The 21,752-nt window shown below is 35.5% G+C and overlaps 1 protein-coding gene across 1 annotated transcript; it reads right to left on the bottom strand.

Moving 5' to 3' along the window:
* Positions 1-1,531: 1,531 nt before the first annotated feature.
* Positions 1,532-21,615, bottom strand: LOC144843072 (cholecystokinin receptor-like). Its single transcript, XM_078699752.1, has 5 exons — positions 21,484-21,615; positions 6,417-6,815; positions 5,515-5,765; positions 5,058-5,175; positions 1,532-4,493 (listed from the first exon to the last, which is right to left on the bottom strand). Exons 2-5 carry the CDS (start codon positions 6,799-6,801, stop codon positions 4,012-4,014), a joined length of 1,236 nt encoding a protein of 411 aa, XP_078555878.1. The 5' UTR covers positions 6,802-6,815; positions 21,484-21,615; the 3' UTR covers positions 1,532-4,011.
* Between the last annotated feature and the right edge of the window lie 137 nt (positions 21,616-21,752).

Raw genomic sequence — 21,752 nt, 5'->3', positions numbered from 1 at the left:
TCTTGTGTGTGTAATTGCTGTTTAATAATGTTGTCGGATAGCAGTGAACTTTGAACTCGGATCTTTCAGTTGCACTGCGCGGCGCAAACCTATGATATGATTCGAAGTGTTTGGCAAAGTTACGTAGGCCTATAAATCGTCATGCTTATAGATGATTTATTGCGGCGGAAGAAAAATTGGGTGCCTGGGCGCGCACGAGAACGGTAGGCCTACAGATAGATGTAAAGAAAATGTAGTAAGATGCTCCGTACAGTAGTCGGATCGAACCTTGATATCTTCGACAGGATCCACGTGAAAAGTATCACTTTCATCCAAGTGTTTTATACCTACAGTCTATCAATACGACCCGTATGATAAGCATGTGCTTAACTTAGTTCTAAACCGTTGACATCCAATTTAATGTGTTCTGTCAGTCTCCAGTCAGGTGTCAATCCATTGTTGTACAACAGGATACAGTAACAAAATAACGAGTAGATTCATGCCACGTTAGAAGTAACTGTACTTTATTATTGAAACTCGCATATTTACTGTCATGGCTCGTTACGTTATAAATATTAACGGTAGTAATTGTCGACGGCAGGCTATAACAGTTGTGAATATCTATCAGCAGGTTCAATGCCCTAATTCCCAATCTAGGCCTAAGTTTCTAGCCCTAGATGTAAATGTAGGCCTAAACTTTCTAGCCCTAGATGTTAGTGATAGCGGATTAAAATTGCTTTTAGCCTTGGGAGATAATTTTTGTCCGAAATACCTTTGCAGTTATTGGTGTCGTATTTCATATTAATTTAATATACGTATACGTAATTGGTAATCTAAAATTATCACAGTTAATATTCATAAATCATAAGTTATGCTTTTATCTATTATCAAGGACTAAAGGTGATACAAAGTGCGATCACAATTTGGGTAAAATTAAGGGAATAGTAGACTGCACTGGTTAGAACGCGCGTGGAGAGGCGAGTTCAGTATATATTCACATTGTTTTTATACTGGACGCGTACGACATGTGTAGGGGAAGAAAATTGGTGGGTGAACGTGTACCTGTGCTGCACCCTCTAGCCCACCCCATTGAAGATACCGTATTTAGTTAGGGAATAGGTTATTAATATATATCCCATATTATTAAACTACTACTACTACTAATACAGTAACCTACTAAGGGAATTAAATAATTATATATGGCCAAAAATACGGCCAACCCATATTCAGGATACACCCCCATTAAGGGTACAGCTCTATTAAAAGGACACTTTGTTGGACCACGAAGGTGTCCCCTTAAGCGTGGTTCCCACTGGCGACGCAACGTAATTTGATCTACGCAACGTAAGAACATGCCCTTCCAATAATTGTGTTTGCCCCCGCCTGCGTGAAATCAAACCTACGATGTTTGCAGTACTGTTGCGTCGTTGGTTCCCACTTGTGATTACGCAATACAGCACTTTGCGTCGATACATCGCTGCGTTGCGTTCTAGTGGCAACCACGATTAAATAGCTATTCTACTGTTGTCTAAAATGACGTAATTTATTGAAGAGCTGTATGTTAAAACACCAATGTCATGGCTTTTTAAAACGTTGCGCCTCATTTGTGATTTTTGAATTGGTTATAAATTCACCAGTTCATTTGTGCGCAATGTTTCCGATACGGTAGGCCACGCATTAAAGAAAAATGTTTGCGCTGGCAAATCCTGAAGGACAATGCCTGATAATTAAACTAGAACTCTCATTATTCTTAAAAACAAACTTGTTTTATTCGTATTCAGCATTTCATAACATAGATACCGTTTCTCGGTTTATATTTATATAAGAATATTGTATTTTAATATTTATAACAAAATCAGCTATACTACTAGATTAAATATATTAATTAGGTAAAAGATTTGAATGTATCGGGTTTGGTTCTTACTAAACCTTATTATACGTGTTTGCACCGAGCACAGCTAATTTGCCATGCATATAGACCTTTGTCTAGGAAGAACCAAACCTAAGCATTTATTTAACTATATACAAAATGATGTACAATAACTGTGCATCGAACAAGTCGCGGCCTCTATAAAGCCCGTCTTCATTAGCAATATATTCGCGCGAGTCGAGCATTTTTTAGTTCTGATTGGCTGTGCAATTTTTCGCATCACAAAAAAGTAGATGAAAATGTTAATACGCATGCTCATTAGTCAACTTCTTCGATAATATTCGCCTAAAGCTCTGTCTACACTATCAAACTATAAAAAAAATGTGATGTGCTCAAATATGGTAGTGATATGACATCACCATTTCCATATATGGGCACATCAAATGTTTTTATCACATAAAGTTTGATAGTGTAGACAGAGCTTAATGGAATTAGGCTCAAGGTAGCCAAATTGACGCACTGAAATTATCGAACAAGTCGCAGCCTTTAGTAAGCCAAATTGGAGCATTGTGACAAGTTGTAGGTTAATTCGTTGTTCAATTTCACTTTATCAGGTAATAATACGTGCATATTGCACGTTCTGTATGTAATGAACAAGTGTAGCGCGGCATTTAAGTGTTGGTTACTCAACTGCAGCACTTACAGTAAAATAAAGCAATTGAAATTGAAATATTATCATGTTGAATCACCCTGAATTTCGTTTAAAGCTTGGTTCTCATTGGACGCAACGAAACGACGTAGGCGCAACGCAAGTGAATTGACCAATCACAAGCGACAGCCCGGGAATGTGGCGGCTTGATTGGTCAAATGACTTGCGATGAATGCGTCGAAACCAAGCTTTAGACTCGGTGTAATAGCCATTTATGGTTTAGTCCGTCGATTGTCTGTCGGTCATATATCATTTCAGATTGACCTACGCGGTACGCGCAGTGTAGGCCTAATCAAGCTTACTTGCGCATATTGTCGATAAGGCCACGCGACTAACAACCCAATATTTTGCGTAGTCGCGAAAGCTATCCCAACAAGCGCATACGATGATAAATTATGCTTCATATTCGTTGGTGCCGCTCTTCATAGTGCTGCACTCGGCACAAACGCATGTAATTTGTTGTATTGTGCATTGGCAGTGATATTGTCCAGTCATCTGTCGATTACATTGTTTCTTAATTAAAATTATGCACGAGTCCTTCTATATACAGGTATATAAATAATATTTTCCATATTAAAGTATTGTATTATTTTGCATTCTTTTAAAACATACCTAAAATTTGCACTTGGGAGCATAATTTAACCGATACTGTATCTATAATTTTCCCAGGATCGTAGGCAAACTCTGTCTAACAAGTGACGTCTGTATCATAGGCAATAACTTTAATACAGGCCTCGCGTGTTACAGATTGTTTGATACTAGACCGATACTGATATATGGAGATCAGTACAGATAATCGAGTTCCTCACATTATTCAGTACACGTAAATAATAGGCCTAATAATATATACATTCAAACGTAATTCTGTAATCTCCAAGTACAGTACTATATTTCATATATTTCAGTTACAAATTTTTCTCTTGTAAATTTTAAAAATGCTTAGTTTTGACAAATGTAGTAGATACGTTGAAGCTCGTTTTTTAGTATAGCTTGGTTATACGCAATGCAAGGACGTAAGCGCACCGCAACTAATTTGACCAATCACGACACGATGGATCATCCGAACTGTCGCATGTGATTGGTCAACTCAATTGCGTTGAGAGGTCGTTGCTTCCAAATGGGAATCAAGCTTATACTGTAATGGTATAATTTTCGTCACACACCGATATAAACGCGTCACAAACAAGTTTATTTAGCTTTGTATATTACTGAAAACCGTACTGGCCGCAGCTTATGTTTTGGAATTGGAATATGTGAGCACAAAAGGTTGACATTACAACAAGCTTGTCGGTCTGTCGGTCGGTCTGTCTGTCTTATAATAGATTTTCGTCATCCATGTCGTCCTACACGCGTTGCAATGTCAAATGTACACTATTACCGCGTCTATTGTCGGCTACTTCAAATTCGTTTCTTGTCATGAAGACGTCATTCGATCTTCATTATTTCCTCCGTTTTATGAATCCGATTCCGATGAAACGTTTGTAAATCCAGACGTCGGCGCTTGTTTATTCGTATTCGCTGTATTACTTTTGATAATCATATTCCGCGTAGATGGATTGTTTCTATAATTACGCCCAATACAAAAACCGAAGCCCTCCAGAAATCCTTGCCGGAAACCCTTGTTTAAGAAGCAGTAGACAATCGGATTAGTACAGGAAGAAACGTACGTCAGCAGGCGCATCACAGAAATGAAAAGAGGGTCAAGTCTTTTGGTTGCGGAGGCAGGATGATGGATGTACCAGATATTTATCACCCAAGATGGTGTCCAACAGACGAAGAACAAAGCGACGATGATTATTAACATAAACACTACCCGTTTCTTTGCAGCATTCGACGACGTGTTGCGCGGGGCACAAGCCTTCGGTTTACTCTCTTTCGGTTCTTTTGTGGGCGTTGATTTAAATGTTGTCATTTTCGTACCAATATTTTCTTTCTCTGAAAGTTAAACACACATAATTTATTAATATACACATTCTTCATTACAAACATAAATAAATAATTGAAGAACTACAAGGCTTAGCTATTTACCCGGATAGGTCGACTTCATGGAACAATTATCGCTTTCTTTTGTGTAGGTCACCAACTTACCCGGGTAGGTCACCAACTGACCCGGGTAGGTCACTAACTTACCCGGGTAAGTCACAACTTACCCGGGTGGGTCACCAACTTACCCGGGTAGGTCACCAACTTACCCGGGTAGGTCACCAACTTACCCGGGTAAATAACTAAGTCTGAACGTGCCTCAAGAGATTACATGCGGGTATTCCATTATTGTATTTCGTTTACGGTAATGGAGAAGATTTAAAAAAAGGAGGGAGCGTTCGATATGTGACGACCTATGACCTAAGAATGTTTCGTTGGTCATCGCCTGAACCTACAGTAATCCGCCAAAACTGATTAATGAGTGTGGAAGCATATCCCAGTGTTCTGTCATGCGCACAATGTAACTATAATTCCTGGGTCGTAAGTTCGAAAACTCCCTATTCTTGACGTATTTACCTTTTATAGTTGCTCTTTTAATCTGGCTCATTCCCTTTTCAAGTTCTACAATAATCAATCCATACGCAAGTACCATTACAAAAAAAGGAATGACCATCAAAATCAACAGCAAACTGGTCTGTGAAAAGAATTTAAAAAGTATCAACAATTATTCCAACTTTTAGTCCAAGCGCTCAATCAGCAGTGTCACTGAAACCGGTTAATAACAAATCTAAATAGTTTGTTATCGCAGTACAAAGCAAAAATGTCAATTTTTTTCAATCTAAAAGTTCACTCTTTTTTAGAGTGCCTAAAAGTGACTGAAATGATGTAAAAAATTAGTTCACACTTTGATCAGTGAAAATCGTTAAGAGTGACTTTCATTCTTTTAAGAGTAATTATTAAGCACACTCCTCAAAAGAGTGGATTTTCACTCTTTTACTTAAGACTATTTTCAACAAAAAAGAGTAATATTTACCAGATATACTTTCATAAATTGCTCACTCGGCCACACTTCTTGACATATCTTGAAAGCCTTCGTCTCTATAACATCAGTAAACTTAGCAGTTGGTGTAAATATAAGGAAAGCCGAGATCCAAATGCTGGGTATAATAATGTAAGCATGCCGCTTAGTCTGCCAAGAGCGTGATTTAAGTGGCATACAGATGGCAAAATATCTCTCCACTGATATTGCTACCATCGTCCAAGTTGATATATTTACACTGATACCTGCAATGAATAAACATTGGTGTTAACTGCCATAGATAATGTAATCACATTGTTTGCACCTTCCCCACACCCCAACACATACGCATGTCGTATAGTTAAGAACGTGTTAGCACATTTCATTTCAGATCACACCCGATTCTGCAGCTGTCACTAGATAGACTCTAACTGACTATCGCAGGTCATCTATATACATGTCTGGCTGTATTGAATACTTTGAATACACGATATCTCTATCATTAGGTTCATATCTACATACAAGCGTGGTATGTGTATTCGCAGACCGTTATGTATCGCCCTCACCTCCCACATAATAATAACAATACCTTTATCGTACTTAACGGTTGGAAAATGTGGAATTGGAAGAGAGGAGGCAACGACAGTCTCAGTTAAAAATGTCGTTAAGAATTTAGAAAGAGCCTTAGTGGTAAACGAACAATTAATATTACCCGCATTATATATAGCCTACCATTCCTTTTCTTTTAAAAACTCTTGGTGAGGTAAAAACGAGAAAATCAACCAAATAAGCCTGAACTTATTATTTCCAAGATAGCAAATGTTTACAGACACAAATGCCTGTACTAACACCCGGGTGTGTGTAAACTCCAGAGTTTTGCTAGGCCAGGTGAAATGGCAAATATTCATGTTTCTTACCTTGAAAATACAGGATAACTTTACACAGTGAATACGGGAAAATAAAGTTCCGTAATACATTCCCAACCAAAGTGAACGGCATACAGAGCAGAGCGACACAGAGATCACTGACAGATAAGCTAAAGAGGAACACGTTGGTAACAGTCCGCATCCTCTTATTCTGCACAATGGTTACCATGACCAAGATGTTGCCGACGACTGCTAAGAGGAAGGTGATACTGTAGAGTGTGATTAGAGGCGCGGAATAAACGGTTGGCATGGGCACTGCTCGTGGCGCGTCAGTTGGTGGATAGTCTGTGGTATAATCGGCCAACGAGAATGGTGTGAAGACTTCGTATGGCGGGTCATTAGTGGTCAAGTTGTCAATTGTAAGTTCGTTATTCATTTTGATACTTCTTCCTGAAAGATATGCAAAGATTTAATTTTAAAGGTTTAAAAGAGTTACAATATTGTATAAAATGTTTAATAATGGCAAACACTAGTAATGCTGGTTACCAGAGACGCAAAACAGGGAAGTATTACGCAACTTAAAGCTTGGTTCCTACTACCAATGCAACGTAAGGACGTAGACGCAAAGTCGACCAATCACACGCGACTTTTCGAATAATCCATCGATTGTTTTTGGTCAAATCACTTTGCGTTGCGATACGTCATTGCGTTGCGTGCTAGTGAGAACCAAGCTTAAGATATTGCACCAATCACAACAAATGCGATGGTTTATTCGAACTCTCGCCAATCATTGGTCAACTCGTTTTAGTCATTCGCCATTGGTCAACTTTTTGCATGCGTAGCCTACAGGAGTTTAAATATCATACAGCGTGTGTATCTATTATTGGAGTCACTGACGTCGTATTGACATTGTTGGGTTTTTCACTCAACATTTCATTACACTCAGTAATGTCATTTAAACGATTTGCACGTGACCTTTGGAATACATCATTCAAGTAAAACATTCAAGAACATTACAATCTAAATTATAGACCTAATGTCGGCTTAGAATACACATCGATTTTGAAATATTCGTTCTTATTGAGCCCATTGAAGTTATTTAATGAAAATAAACCTAATTTTCCCTAATTCCTCAGTGTAATCTTTGCTTGTAAAATAAACCGAAAGTAAAATTGCTTCGTAATCATATGACAGAATGTTTACATTCTCACTGAGCTTTGACAACAGATGATGGGAGTATGTTCAAATATATCATTCAATCGGTTTAATTTACATAATTATCACGTGACACCCGTTTTGAACGTGCGGCTCGATGTCCTCGTTCGCGTATACTTTTTCTGGTAATATTATCTTGCCGCAAACGTATTGGGAATAATTACTATTTGTAATGGAGATAATTAAATAGAATAACATTCGTCGATCGATGTTGACCACATAGTTTAGATTTATTGGTTTATTAATCATATTTCTATATTTGAATTAACAACGGGAAACGGAATCTACGAAATTGAGACGTAATGGGTTTATACGCTGATGATTGAGCGATGATGTAATAGTGAGTCCAATTACCGTTTGATAGCTAGACGAACATTGCTACACTAATCGGTAAGAACATCCAAGGCTTGAGTATTGCCTTGGAACAACTACGAATCAACAGAGTATACTTATTTGTATACGCATACTTTCATTTTTTCAGCTTGGTTCCCACTAGAGACCCATCACAAGAACCTAACCGTTCAGATAATCCATCGTCCTTGCGTTATATTGCGTCTAATTTGGAACCAAAGAACGATTCTCCTAGTCTAAGTTCTAGACCGAAATTAGTAAAAAGATAAATATTTTGGCACATATGGCGTTTCATACGTATAACACATGAGTTTGTATTTTCAGACAAAAATCGAAACGCCGACTAGTGGACTAACATAAATAAAAAGACAATAACACAGATTTGGGTTGGGGCAAGTCTACGATCTCCCAGAATCACGTGAGCAGATAGGAAATGTTGTATCAGACCACGTTGACAATATTGGATAAAACTCCTTGATAGACTTTTTCAATGCAATCAGTAGAATAATGAACCGGGGATCCCGCAGCAGGATCTGGTTGTATGTACGCATTATAGCTTTGAATACTCAAAGCTATATTGAATTAATTTTTTTTTTAATATAGAGGATAATGTGAATGCATTATTTGAACAATATTGCTCAGTTTGGCTAAACATGTTTAAAAAATGGTAACCGATTGCAATGTCCTTTGTCTAATTGTCCAATGAATATTTTAGCGATGGCTTCACTTTGTGGTCAGTACGGTTTTATTGAATCTACCGCCGCGGATATCAGCTGCTTCTAATGATACCTTTCACTCTTTCCTGACGATTCTATCACTACTACAATTTACGACTTTCCACAAGGGCATTATAGTTCGCTATCATTAGCTCTGTACTATTTCAAAACATTTATTTTTACGTTTAGGCTAATAATATCGCAGTAATAATTAATAATATCGTCGAATTGTGACGTCATTGAAATACAATGTACGTTTCATATGCAGCTCTAAACAACCTTCATATTTCATTTCTCGGGAAATATAAAGTAGGCTGCAGTACCTGTACCTTCAGTGTCAATTCCTTTAATATAAGGCACTACAGTAGAACTACGGGGACCCATACAACAAAATGTCCTCTTGATAGAGTGTGTCAATATTCCTATAATAAAGCACTGCAATAGAACTACGGGGACCCATACTACAAAATGTCCTCTTAATACAGTTTGTCAATATTCTTTTAATACTTTACTACAATAGAACTACGGGGACACACAAAATGTCCTCTTAAATAGGAATGTCCCCTGAACACATATTTCATTCGTTCGTTTCGTTTCTGAATAGGGATATCCCAAAGGGTGGGGGTGTGTACTGTAGGCCTAGTGTTGGTTACTGGGCTGGGGTGTTAGATATCTGAGCTAGTTCTAGAAAACTCAGATATATTTGAGGTATGTTCTGGAAACCTGATGAAACGCTGAGTATTCCATGAGTCAATTGAAAAATGCAACAAATATTGAATATGGTCTTCCTGAGAAGATTAAACCAACATAGGTCTGCCCCTAGTTTGTTGATCTGAAAAGGTTAGAATTACTGAAAAACCTAACCGTGTTTATTGAATTAAAACCTGAAGTACTATAACAATAGAGAAGGAGTTGGAAAACCTTGTGTCCTTTTAATAAATTAGGTTATCATGTTAAGATGGTGGACTTTGAAGAGAAATGGAGTATTATAATGTAGAGTGGTATATACAATGCGTTTTAGTTGTAATACATGACCGTGGAATAATATAAAATGTAGATTTTTAATGAGGCAAGAGGAATGGAAACTATACGCAGATGTAGTTGCTCACTTAATTGATAACTAGATGGCTTCATAAAAGCGTCAAAATAACAGATCACATGCCGATAGTGATTTAGATGATAAACAAATCGAATAGTTTGTAGCCACAGAATTCCTATGTTATGTTTATGTTTAGGTTTCGAAGTAAGTTCGTGAAATATAGATTAACATGGGTATGTTGGTGTGCTGGGTAAACAAACACGTAGAGTTATTGGGGTGATTGTCGTTTTCGGTATAGCTTGAAACGTACGCGTGCCTACGTACGTATAGTCTTAGATTTACGAGGGTTATGCTAGACCTGTCGAGTGGCGAAAGATTGCGGATTCTAAATTCTTATGATTTAAAAGGCAAAAACAAGTGGTAATTTGCCAGGCGTACAATATTCAAGATTCAATTTATTGTCACATAATATTATATTATTATAATAAACGCAAAATAACTAAATATGTGTCCACAAATTCCATCATCGCTGTATAAACGTAAACCGTGACAATTACGGGATAACTATTTTTCTTAAATAATTATTACGTGAGTCTTATAATTTCGATTAAACGCCTCTATATTGTTGTTTAAGTTATATATCAGTGTTTAAGTTATATATCAGTGTTTAGGTTATATATTACCCATCGAAGTATCTCTTTATTACACAACTATTATTTTCGTTCATTTTATTAGTATTGTACACAAATCGTCATTATGGCACGATAAGGGGCGGGGAATAATAACGCACGCTAATTAAAGCAGTTGCTTTTTCAACGCGCGTGTCAAATTGCGTATGTCGGGTCTTTATAGTGTAGTGGCTAAGTAGATGAGGAAGCGTTAAGCTTGTTCCCACTTGGGCTAGCCAGCGCAAGGGCGTAAGCAATTTGACCAATCACAACGCGCGGATCATCATCACTTACGTTGCGCCTACACGTTTAAGAGGCAAGCAAGCTTTAAAGGTGTTAAAGTTAGCGTAAGTCAACGTAAACATCTTGCTTTTGATTGAACATTATTGGCTTTGCGTGACGAAGGTAACGGATGTGACCCACATTTGCCAACTCGTACTTGACTACATTTGATGCATAAACAATGTATTTTTCTATTTTATATGCGATTATTATTATAACGTGAATTTCTTACTGTCTATAGTAATGGTCACTTAGCACATTACATAACATTACACGTATTTATCTTCGTTGTCAATCTGTTCTCTAATGGTTACTTAAGGAATTGTTATAACTCAATATATAAGAATCAGACGCATGTGTCAAACTTGCGCGTAACATTGTGAAATGTCTAGGGCAAGAGTGTTCGTGGCCGGCAACAGAAACTTTCTTGAGCACTCTGGGGAGTGAATCACATCAGGAAAGTGTGGTTATACTGATTAAACGCGTTTTGCGCGTTCGCAACGCAATCTCATGGTAATTGCGTTAATTCGGTCCACTGCAGTTAAAGCATGGTAGGATGAGATCCGGAGATCAAAGGGTTTTTCTGTGGTTGCGACACGATCAATTCCACGCATCTTGACAGACACCGGAGAATATAATTATTATACAAACAGTACTGTGATATTTGTCGCAGCCAGACATAAGATCAAAGGACTGTTACGAGTTCCTGTCTTGTTTAAACGTACATGTAAAGCACGCCTAGAGTTCCTTTTTATTGAAACAGTACAGGAAGTCTAGGTACAACAGCCACGTATCCCGTGCGCGAAAACCAACACATTGCTACAACATACAATTAACTTTCATAATAGCATTCCCATTTTACAATAAATCCTCAATATAGCAACTGTCTGTCTACATTATCACGCTCGTAAATTTTTTACTTTTTTTTTGTTTAAGTTTTTATGGAGTAGGGATTTCTGTGATTGCGCATCAATGTTGTATATAGACTAGTAACCTAAACAGGACATGTCATTATTATTGTTAGCTCTGTCTACACTATCAAACTAGTTGACAATAAATGTATGATGTTCCCAAATATGGTAGTGGTATGCCCAAATATGGTGGTGATATGCCCAAATATGGTAGTGATATGATGTCATCGTGTCCCTATATGGACACATCACGTTTTTTTTGTCTCAAAGTTTGATAGTGTGGACAGAACTTAAGGCTTACTTACAATATTTCAGTTCAGTGCGTTCAAATGTTGATAGTATACGAATTTTACGCGCGCGCGCGTCTACTTTTTGTCTCTTTGTTATGTTACTGACGATTATTTTGCTAACGTTACCGATATTATCAATGTAGTTTACCAATTGTTAATAGTGTCTACATGGACGGAATTGTTAATTATTCTGGGCTCCAAAGTCTGGAGCCCAAACTTGTTAATTTTCATATAGTATTTTAACAGAGTCGCGCGTATAGTCTGTTATTATAATAATAAACCGATAATATTTTCAATTGCAGTTGTACTTTCAACTGATAAATTTGATATTATTTCGCTCTAATTGATATTTTTATTACTTGTCTTCATTGCTAACACAACAGATGCCATTTCAGGCGTCTTCATTCGTCATTACAACCCAAACTATTATTTTCATAACACCAACGATGAAAATATAGAATTAGGTTAGCCTACGGGATCGAGTCCTTTCTGCTAAGATTCCACGAAGCAGGACGAACCCTTGTCCAGAGATCGTGGCATGCACGCACACTTTCCATCGCCTTAAACGTTTCGAAATAGCAAATAATTACGATAATCGTAAACGTAAACAGAACGGACAGATATTATTACATATTTATTTTATTTTCGTAGTCATTATAGGAATGTTATGAAATCGAGCTTCGAATAACTGACGCCACCATCACTAGATATTAATATCAATAACTAGAACGCTTCAAAACGTGTCATTTGCTGTATCAGGGTTAATGCGTTTGTCACGCGTTATTATTGGCTTGGTAACGCGTTTGTGTATGTGTGTCAAGTGAGCTCAAAATAATAATGCGTTTAACACATGCACGCACAGAATAGTTTTCGGTACAAAGCCGTCATAAATGTAGGCTGAACGCAAAAAGCGTTTCAATGTTTTCTAAGTATTATAGGCACCAGCTCGTTGAAACCTAGCTATACACATGCTGTATCTATTCGCTGTGACTTGCTTTAAACAAACCAATTTACTAACATGTTTCACTACGTACAATCTAACTAGATCCTTACGGTTTAATTGTGTAAACATATCAGGTAGAATTATATATTATTATTTTAATGGAATTTGTTTTTATGTTTACTGTGTATTCGCTTAGTTTATCTACACAGTGCTCAATACAATCATAGACGAATTAGATAGCGCATATCCCAGTGTTTGCCAATTCTGTTTGAATAAAATCTCAATAAATTAAATTTGCAAAGAAAAAGGTTAATTAACAAATCCAGAATATTTGATAGAAAGCTGGTGTTACAAATTATGTAATTTACGATCGGGTGTTTTTCTGTACTGTTAAAAGATAAAACAGTCGCCAGATATCGATGTCTGGTGTGGTTTGTTGTGTCGAGTTGATTGCGTAACGCAGTAAGGGGCTTACAAATCGCCACCCTAGATTAACAAATCACTTTCCAAAATGCAACGATCTGTGCGCGTAAATTCAGATTCAAGCCCGTTCCATAAATTACATTATACATTTTAGGGACCCTGGGGAACATAGATTTATTACAAAACAAAATCCCCTATTCTAATTATGAATTAAGCGCGCTATCTGAAAAAAAAATCCATTCAGTAAATTACCAAACGGAGTTATCGGCGCATTGGGGATTACCAGAAACGATTAATGTATCGGCAAATAACAATCTTTAATAGTGAATAAGAAAATCATTATTGTTCGTGTGATAACAATACTCACATCATGAACGAGTGACGTATTTGCACCGGAGAATACATTCCGGCACATGCGATTTGTTAATTCAAAATGTACGTTTGTATTTGTGTCAAATTGGTTTAGGTGTCGCAGCTAGTCATTAGAAGCTAGCGCTAAACCTTAGCAACAACATTGATAATAACCTTAATTCCTATCTTTTAGTTCTGTAGTAACACACTTTTTTTTAAGTGGCTTAATTCACGACGCTAGTTTTGCTTCTAATCGTTTAAAAAATAAGAAGGTTATTATTGTTGCAAAAGTTGATACTTCATAATAAGCAATATAAGTCTTAAACCCAGGGCCGGCTACCATTTAAATATCAGAGATCTGGTTATGCCGCTACAACTTCCTTATCTACACACCAATTAAAGGCCAATTTACACAGACGAGCCGTAACGGTAAGCGGCAAACCGCGTAGCTTGTCCCCTACGTAGAATCTGTATCTATCCTGAGCGGAAACCGCACGTCCTCTCCGCGTTGTGTGTAAATGGTCATAAGGAATAAGGCTCTATATTCTTATTACACTTAAAGCTCGTCTGTGGTTCTCACTGATGCAGCAACGCAAGAACGAAAAGTAACGCAAGTGATTTGATCCATCTCATGCAACTTGCATTACTTGCTTTGCGCCTCGTCGTTCCGTTACGTCACATCCAAGTGAGAACAAATTGCTTTTCCCGTACAAATTATCATCCTTTTTAATTGATTTAATACATAATTTTGTCGTTTCTCTAAAAACAAATTATGCTTAATTTTCTGTAGCACAGCAAATATATATATATCCGTCACTGTATCACGGTGTTTAGAAAACGAAATTAAGTTTCTTTTCTAATTCCAATATAAAAAAAAACAGTAAAATATTGGCATTTATCTTAATTAGGTCTAAAGCAGATGGGATATAAAAGCAACATGTGCGTCTACGAGCATTATAATCTGAACAATACCAAAAATAATAGCTTTATGTTTTGCAAAAAGCGGAAACAAACGTCCTCGAATAAAAATGTTTAAATGCATACCGTTAATTAGTGTTAACAGCTCTTAAAATCTTATCTAGCAACAATGGCTATCGAACAAACGGCGCCATTTCAAATTATTCTATGTTCGCCGCAGTCTGGTGTATTTTACGTAATTACACATGTAATTAAACAAAAGATTAACAAGAAAAGAGTCGATAATTCAATTAAAATTGCTAATAAAGGTGGACCAAGATGTAAAGATTTCTGGAAAGCCCTAAGAGGCCCTAAACATAAACAGGAAGTGGTCAGTTGTATTAAATCACCTTTTTCGGACGAAATTATTACAGAAAAGGTTAAAATGAACCAAACAGTAAAACAATACTGGGAAACTCTAGGAAAAATGCATATGAATATGTCTGATTGCATCTCACTTAACACGTCGATGTTTATCCAGAAGGTACGTTCCGATCTAAGTTCAGACAATCCTAATAATACTAATATTAATGATAATAATGCAAATAGTAATGAACACTCGGAATCATTCCTACATAATATCAAATTAAATATTAATACTGTTTCAATTGCTCTTGCACATGCCAAAAATAATAAGGCGCCAGGGCCAGACGGAATTACAAACGAACTCCTTAAAAATGGGGGTGTTTATATTGAATACTCTCTTTTGTTTATGTTCCAAAGAATTATCGAACTAGGAGAAATTCCAAATGAATGGAACAAATCTACTATTATCCCTATTTTCAAAAAAGGAAATAGGTTAGACTTAAATAATTATAGAGGTATTTCGTTGACTTCCTGTATATCTAAGATTTTCAATAGGATTATTGCTTTCTCAATAACTGATTTTCTTGAAGAAGGGGATGTCCTTTCGGAAGTACAGGGAGGTTTTCGCGCACAGCATAGGTGTGAGGATCACATTTTTACATTAAAAAGTATTGCTGCCTGCAGATTTGCAGAAGGGAAAAACACCTATATGGCCTTCCTGGACTTCCGAAAGGCATTCGACAGTGTATGGCGAGAAGGGCTACTAAAAGCTATATGGAACTGTGGTATTAGGGGTAATATATGGAAACTTATTGACAAATTATATAAAAATGTTGAAGGATATGTAAAATTTGGAAACATTTCTACTGATTCATTTGTAATCGATCAGGGAACAGGGATGTACTCTATCTCCTGTACTCTTTTCCATTTTTATTAATGAATTTAAGAAGTTGTTAGAGTCAAATAATGTTGGTGTTAAGATCCAAAATAAATGGATGGGTAGTCTTTTCTGGGCTGATGATGTCGTGCTAATTGCCAATAATGAGCATGACCTTAAAAAGATGCTTAAATTAGCAGGTGATTTTTCAAATGATTGGAAAATTAATTTTAACTATGAAAAATCAAAAGTCTTGATTTTTGGAAAAAAGATAAATAAATATAAACAATGGGATCTTGGCAAACATCACATCACAGAAACAGACACCTACCAATATCTAGGAGTGCTAATATCAAGAAATTTATGTGAACATCCGCATATTGACAATGTTGTTAAAAAGGGTTCCAATACTCTCCCTTTAAATTTTAAATTAAGTAAATGGACCGTGGATAATGATGGTCTCTGTTTATTGTGTAACTCTGGAAATATAGAGGACATATCTCACTATTTATTTAGTTGTGATGCATTACAATGTGTAAGAGAAGAACAGCTAAATATACTTAAACAAGACTTAATTTTTCATAACGAGTTAGATGTTTGGGAAACATTCTGCACCAGTAACAATGACGAAAAAATGTTATATGTTCTGGGGACGGATACACTTCCCCTCAGTAATAATGTTCTATTGAGTCTTGACAAATTTTGTAAAGTATACCTAGCAAGATCATGGAAAATACGAAACAATCTTATACAACTCGCAGATAGCATGTAATGTTTTTGTTTTGTTGCGGTATAGAGATCTTTTTATTTTGAGTTTTTAATATTACTATTTTTTTTTTTAAATTTTGGTACAATTTTTTTTTTTTTTTTTTTTTTTTTTTTCAGTTACTGTACTACTTAAAAATTGTTTGTATTTCTTTTCTTTTTAACTCATTGTATTTTGCATAAGTGCCGTACGACTACGATAGCGATCGAGTCGGCGGTTGATAATTTTATTTTGTATCTGTTTGTTTTTATTAATTTGTATCTGTTGAATGTCTATCTGTATATAGAACGCACCGTGTATGAACGGGTGCCACCGTTGTAAAGGTGTAGTTTCAATAAATTATTATTATTATTATTATTATTATTACATGTTTACATAAACCGTGTTAATTTATTGTTATTTCTTCAGCGATACCATAGACATCATAATGTTGAACCGTGCGTACAAAACTTAGTACTGCTCGCGTACAATAGCTGCTGCGTCGTTTATTAGTATCTGCGCGTGTATTTATTGTTGTTTCTTCAGCGATACCATTGACATCATAATGTTGAACCGCGCGTACAAAACTTAGTACGGCGCGCGTACAATAGCTGCTGCGTCCTTTGTTATTATTTGCGCGTGTATTTATTGTTGTTTCTTCAGCGACACCAGAGACATCATAATGTTGAAACGCGCGTACAAATAAGACTGCTCGCGTACAATAGCTGCTGCGTCGTTTATTAGTATTTACGCGTCCATTTATTGGTTGTTTTTAAAATCTATCCTTGACATCGGTTTAGTCGTTGAAAACAAATGTTTTGAGGATAAGGATGACAACGAAGTTGTGTTTACTCAATCCCTTTTTTATGTATTTACTTATTATTCTGTTTTGTGTGACCCTGGACATTTATTTGGTTGAAGATTATTGTCTTGTTTCCCCAACATTGCTTTAAATTAATGATACCAATGTCACGCAAAGTAAATTACGCATGTTTACGTAGTTGATTCATACATGCTAATGTATTTGTTTTTGTTGAAACGAATGTTTGTTATCGGCATATCATTGGTTGAAATTGATGTTAAACATTCCTCAAGGACGAGAACGTGGTTGCTCTTTTTTCTTCTCATCGTTCTACTTCAGCTGTAGGCCTAGTTATTTCCAATTCGTTTTTCTAAATCAAGAGATTTCTTTGATATTAAAATGCCATCCAATATGAATTACCTTCTTTTTGAATCACTACAGTAGATGATATAATGAAGTCATTATCTCCTTGAGACATATTATTATAAATTAAGTAAAATCTAGTCTAACACTCATAAGGTAACATCACATTGATTAGGTCCATTATGAATTAAGTGAATCTAGCCTAGGCTTATTATAATACGGTATACAAAAAGCTAGCTACTACGTATTTCATTATTTATTTTCCAAGACGGCAGTAAACCAAAGCTTGTTTGTTTTAACAAGATGAGAATAATAATAATAATAATATCGTGAATTTATAAAGCGCCTAATGCTGTGAAACCTATAGTATTACCCCGGATCAAACACGTATGGAAACATACTATAGTAATCAGCGCAAAGCTGTGTCTTGATCTTACCAGGTATACCCATTTGTACACCTGGATGGAGAGAGGCAAACGTAAGTAAAGAATATTATTTTAGTTCATCTTCATCAAATAATTTTTCATAATACACTTCTAATTATCTATTAAATTAAGGAAATTGTTTTAAATAAGTTGAATTCAGTACATTTTCTGCACAAATATTATTGACTAATGGTGGTTCACAATAAAGTAAGGTTCACGTGTTTGTGTGTCACATACCCTACATACACTTTTAAGAACACTTAGAAGACTTAAATCGTTGAAAGTTAAAAGCAAAGTAAGGACAAATCGTTGAGGTCGATATTATTAAACATTAAGATTTATATAGAAAAAAAACTTATTACTGGAAACAAACCTCAATGTACAATTCAATGATAAAAAAAACATTGTATTTGATTATAGTTTTTATGTGGGAATAAATAAATATCAGAAAATAATTAGAAATTGGAGTGATTCTTGATTCTAATCTCGAACATCTCAAAACTTGGTTCCCTGCACTTTGACGTGACGCAATGGCGTACAGGCAACGCAGAATGGACCAATCACGGGCGACAATTCGGATAATCCATCGCGTCTGATTGGTCAAATTACTTACGTCCCTGCGTTGCGTCAATGTGGGAACCAAGCTTTATTAGTAATAGAGAACCAAACCCATCTTTTGTTGTAATAACGAACCTGCTATTTGAATTAGGGTCCAATTTAAAAGCACAGTAATTAAAGTAATAAATATATATGGATAGATAATTATGGCAAAGCTAACAGAATTACGTTAAAAAATGGATACAACTTGAAGGGTGTATATTACAAAAAAACAAGTATATTTAATTACAAATCCATCACGTCTTCTATTACTCGTTACTTAATTACATTTTGTGTAATTTATACGTAAATAAGAAACAATATCGGACAACTTTCTAATTCTTGTCCTGTAAAGATCTTACAATTTGACAAACAAGTTGAATATAATCTGAAACAATCATATACCTGAATAAGATAATTAAGTTGTTCTCACTCCTGAGGACGATCAAAGCATATTGATCGAAACGTCGAGAAACTCAACAGTTCTTTTCAGAACTAATATACGTGTAGTGGAGTACCGCAAACTTTATATCAACAAAGTAAATTGTTGTGTTGAAAAGAAAGGTGACTTCACCTGAATCAACGTGAGATTGGAGGTCTTCTACATTTCTTAAGCTCTGTCTACACTATTATAGTATCAAACTTTATGTGATAAACAAAATGTGATGCGCCTATATATGGACACGATGACGTCATACAACTATAATAATTATTCAATGGGCACATCACACATTTTTTGTCAAACTAGTTTGATAGTATATACAGATCGTTAGACAAATTCCAATAAATTTTAATGCCTAATTCTGACTGCAACAGCATAATATATACTAATAACAATCTTCGTAATAAGAAGTTTCTCTTCAGAAATAAAGTATTTACAGTGTGACGTTATGGGTACCAAGGTTGTTGAGATGGAAAATGAATTGACCAACAAAAATTAATACTATAGATATGTCTTATTTCAAAAAGATTTGTTTGATATTATCGTTTTTATATCAGATTTACTGGACCCTCTGCTTTCAAGAAATGTTATCCTGTCGCAACATTTCATCTTGGACATAACATTGCATTCTATTGTTTGAATCAATTTTGTAATTATTAACTTGTCGTTTATTTATCTCCTTTATTTACAAAGAAAATAAAAGAAGTTGTCATTGTCAATTAATTTTTTGTAAGGTAATATCCACTCTGACATTTTGGGATTATATTAAAAACACCAATTTATCAAATTGTTTACACCGAATAATTATTGATACATTAAATTTAAAATCTCTCTTGAAAATTAGCTGATCTGAAAGGATGATTTTCAAGTTGTTGATTGTTTACATTTCTCTCTCTGTTATTTTTGGTAATGATCTGACGTCGTGTTGGGATTAAATGAAACATCATACTTGTATCAAAGATTTACACCGATTAATAAATATATTAATACGCTATGCGATTTATATATTAATACGCTCTATTTAAAGGCTTTCTTATAAATTATCTTGGTGACAACCGATCATAATGATTTTCAAGTTGTTGATTGTTTAATTCCACATCGTTGTAATTTAATATGATAATATTCATGCAGCTTACGTCAAATGGGATTTGTTAAGATGACACTGATCAGACATATTTATAGTAAATCTGGTTCTTCCTCGTGATTTATCTCTTTGAATAGAAGCAATGTTATAATAACAATAATTTGATTTATTGGTATCTTCATTTGTTACAGTACCACATGTTATTTCTTGATAAAGATTTTTTCAAATAAAACTTGGTTTCCACTAGGACGCAACGCAAGGACGTAAACGCAACGCAAGCGTGTTGACCAAGGAAGCGACAGTTCGAATAATCTATCGCTTGTGATTCGTCAACTCGTTATGTCCTTGTGTTGCGTCTCTAGTGGGAACCAAGCATTATTAAAACATGTCGATTTTTTTATGTTTATAGTTTTTAACAATCTAAAATGAACAACAGATCGGTACGTATACGGTATCGCCTCTTCTACAGCAACAGGCCCCATACCGTTGCATCTAAATAAATATTTACCAATTTTCTTCATAATACTAACTAACCTAACTGTCTCTCACTCTACTACAGCATCCCATGAGGTTTATGTTGTTGCTCAGGGTAAAATAAATACTTTTTAAAAAATGACATAGCGTAAACATTTTAGAAAATTAAACAAAGGTGCAGTGCCTCTAACATGCAGTTCATATACACTAATGGGATCTCATAGCAGCATGACATAATTCCATTGTGATTTCAAAGCGGCGGGTTAAGCAATCCAAAACATCACAGTAACAATATTTCCTTTTTTCCCGTAAAGTTGCGAACACAATGTTTTCCATTTCAATTACTCGCCACACATATAAATCAAAAAGTTCAATAAAATAAAGTATAAAAAGTGTATAGCATGGTATAAATTGATCTCTCAATATCGAGTACACCAGCAGTGAAGTAAACTGATACAATATTAGTCATTGATGCCATGTGTCTTAAAAACACGGCTACAAAAAATACAAGATCTAGGAACACTTTCACATGAGTTCAAATTGAATTTTGTGTGGCAAACCTAAAATTGTTAGCGCCTACTTGAAAATAAACATCAGTAAAAACTGAACATCTCCCTTCGTATTACTTCAACATTGTAGTTAAGAATATTTGATAAATAATATCAAAACTTGAAAATTGTATTTTAGAGTGTGGTTAAAAAACAATTGTGAGATGTACAAACAAATCACATCACCATACTCAAATACTCGCATTTCATAGATGTTTTATGCGAGAGCCAGGCTACTCTATGCGTATAACTAAACACACATATCGCATCCTACCTTCACATGAAAAAGGAAACGAAATAAAAACTTACCTAAACTTGTGTCTCTCTGTTGGAGGATAAAAGATGCGATGTAGTTCAGTGAACGAAAGATTTGATTTGGTTTGAAAAAATGAACGGGAGTTGATGTCGTCTGTCGCTAAGTGACGTCACATATACAAGTGACCAATTGCAGAGTGAAGATTCATCGTGCTTTAAATTGACACAAACTGTAGGCCTACTGTTATTTTATCGTCACTTTGATTTTACTGATACGTGCGGCTTCTATAGCCTACGCTAAAATGGATGTATATGACATACTG

Source organism: Antedon bifida, chromosome 5 (genome assembly GCF_963402885.1).
Source record: "Antedon bifida chromosome 5, ecAntBifi1.1, whole genome shotgun sequence".
Taxonomy (NCBI): Eukaryota; Metazoa; Echinodermata; class Crinoidea; order Comatulida; family Antedonidae; genus Antedon; species Antedon bifida.
This window is presented reverse-complemented; position numbering and strand designations above follow the sequence as displayed.

What these genes read in the sequence shown, in the direction of transcription:
- LOC144843072 (XM_078699752.1), bottom strand. Translation starts at nt 6,801, where the DNA reads ATGAATAACGAACTTACAATTGACAACTTGACCACTAATGACCCGCCA. An exon ending in AGTTATCCTGTATTTTCAAG is followed by an intron (nt 5,766 to 6,416) that starts GTAAGAAACATG and finishes TATTCATTGCAG; the next exon opens with GTATCAGTGTAAATATATCA. An exon ending in TAAAAGAGCAACTATAAAAG is followed by an intron (nt 4,494 to 5,057) that starts GTAAATACGTCA and finishes TTTAACTTTCAG; the next exon opens with AGAAAGAAAATATTGGTACG.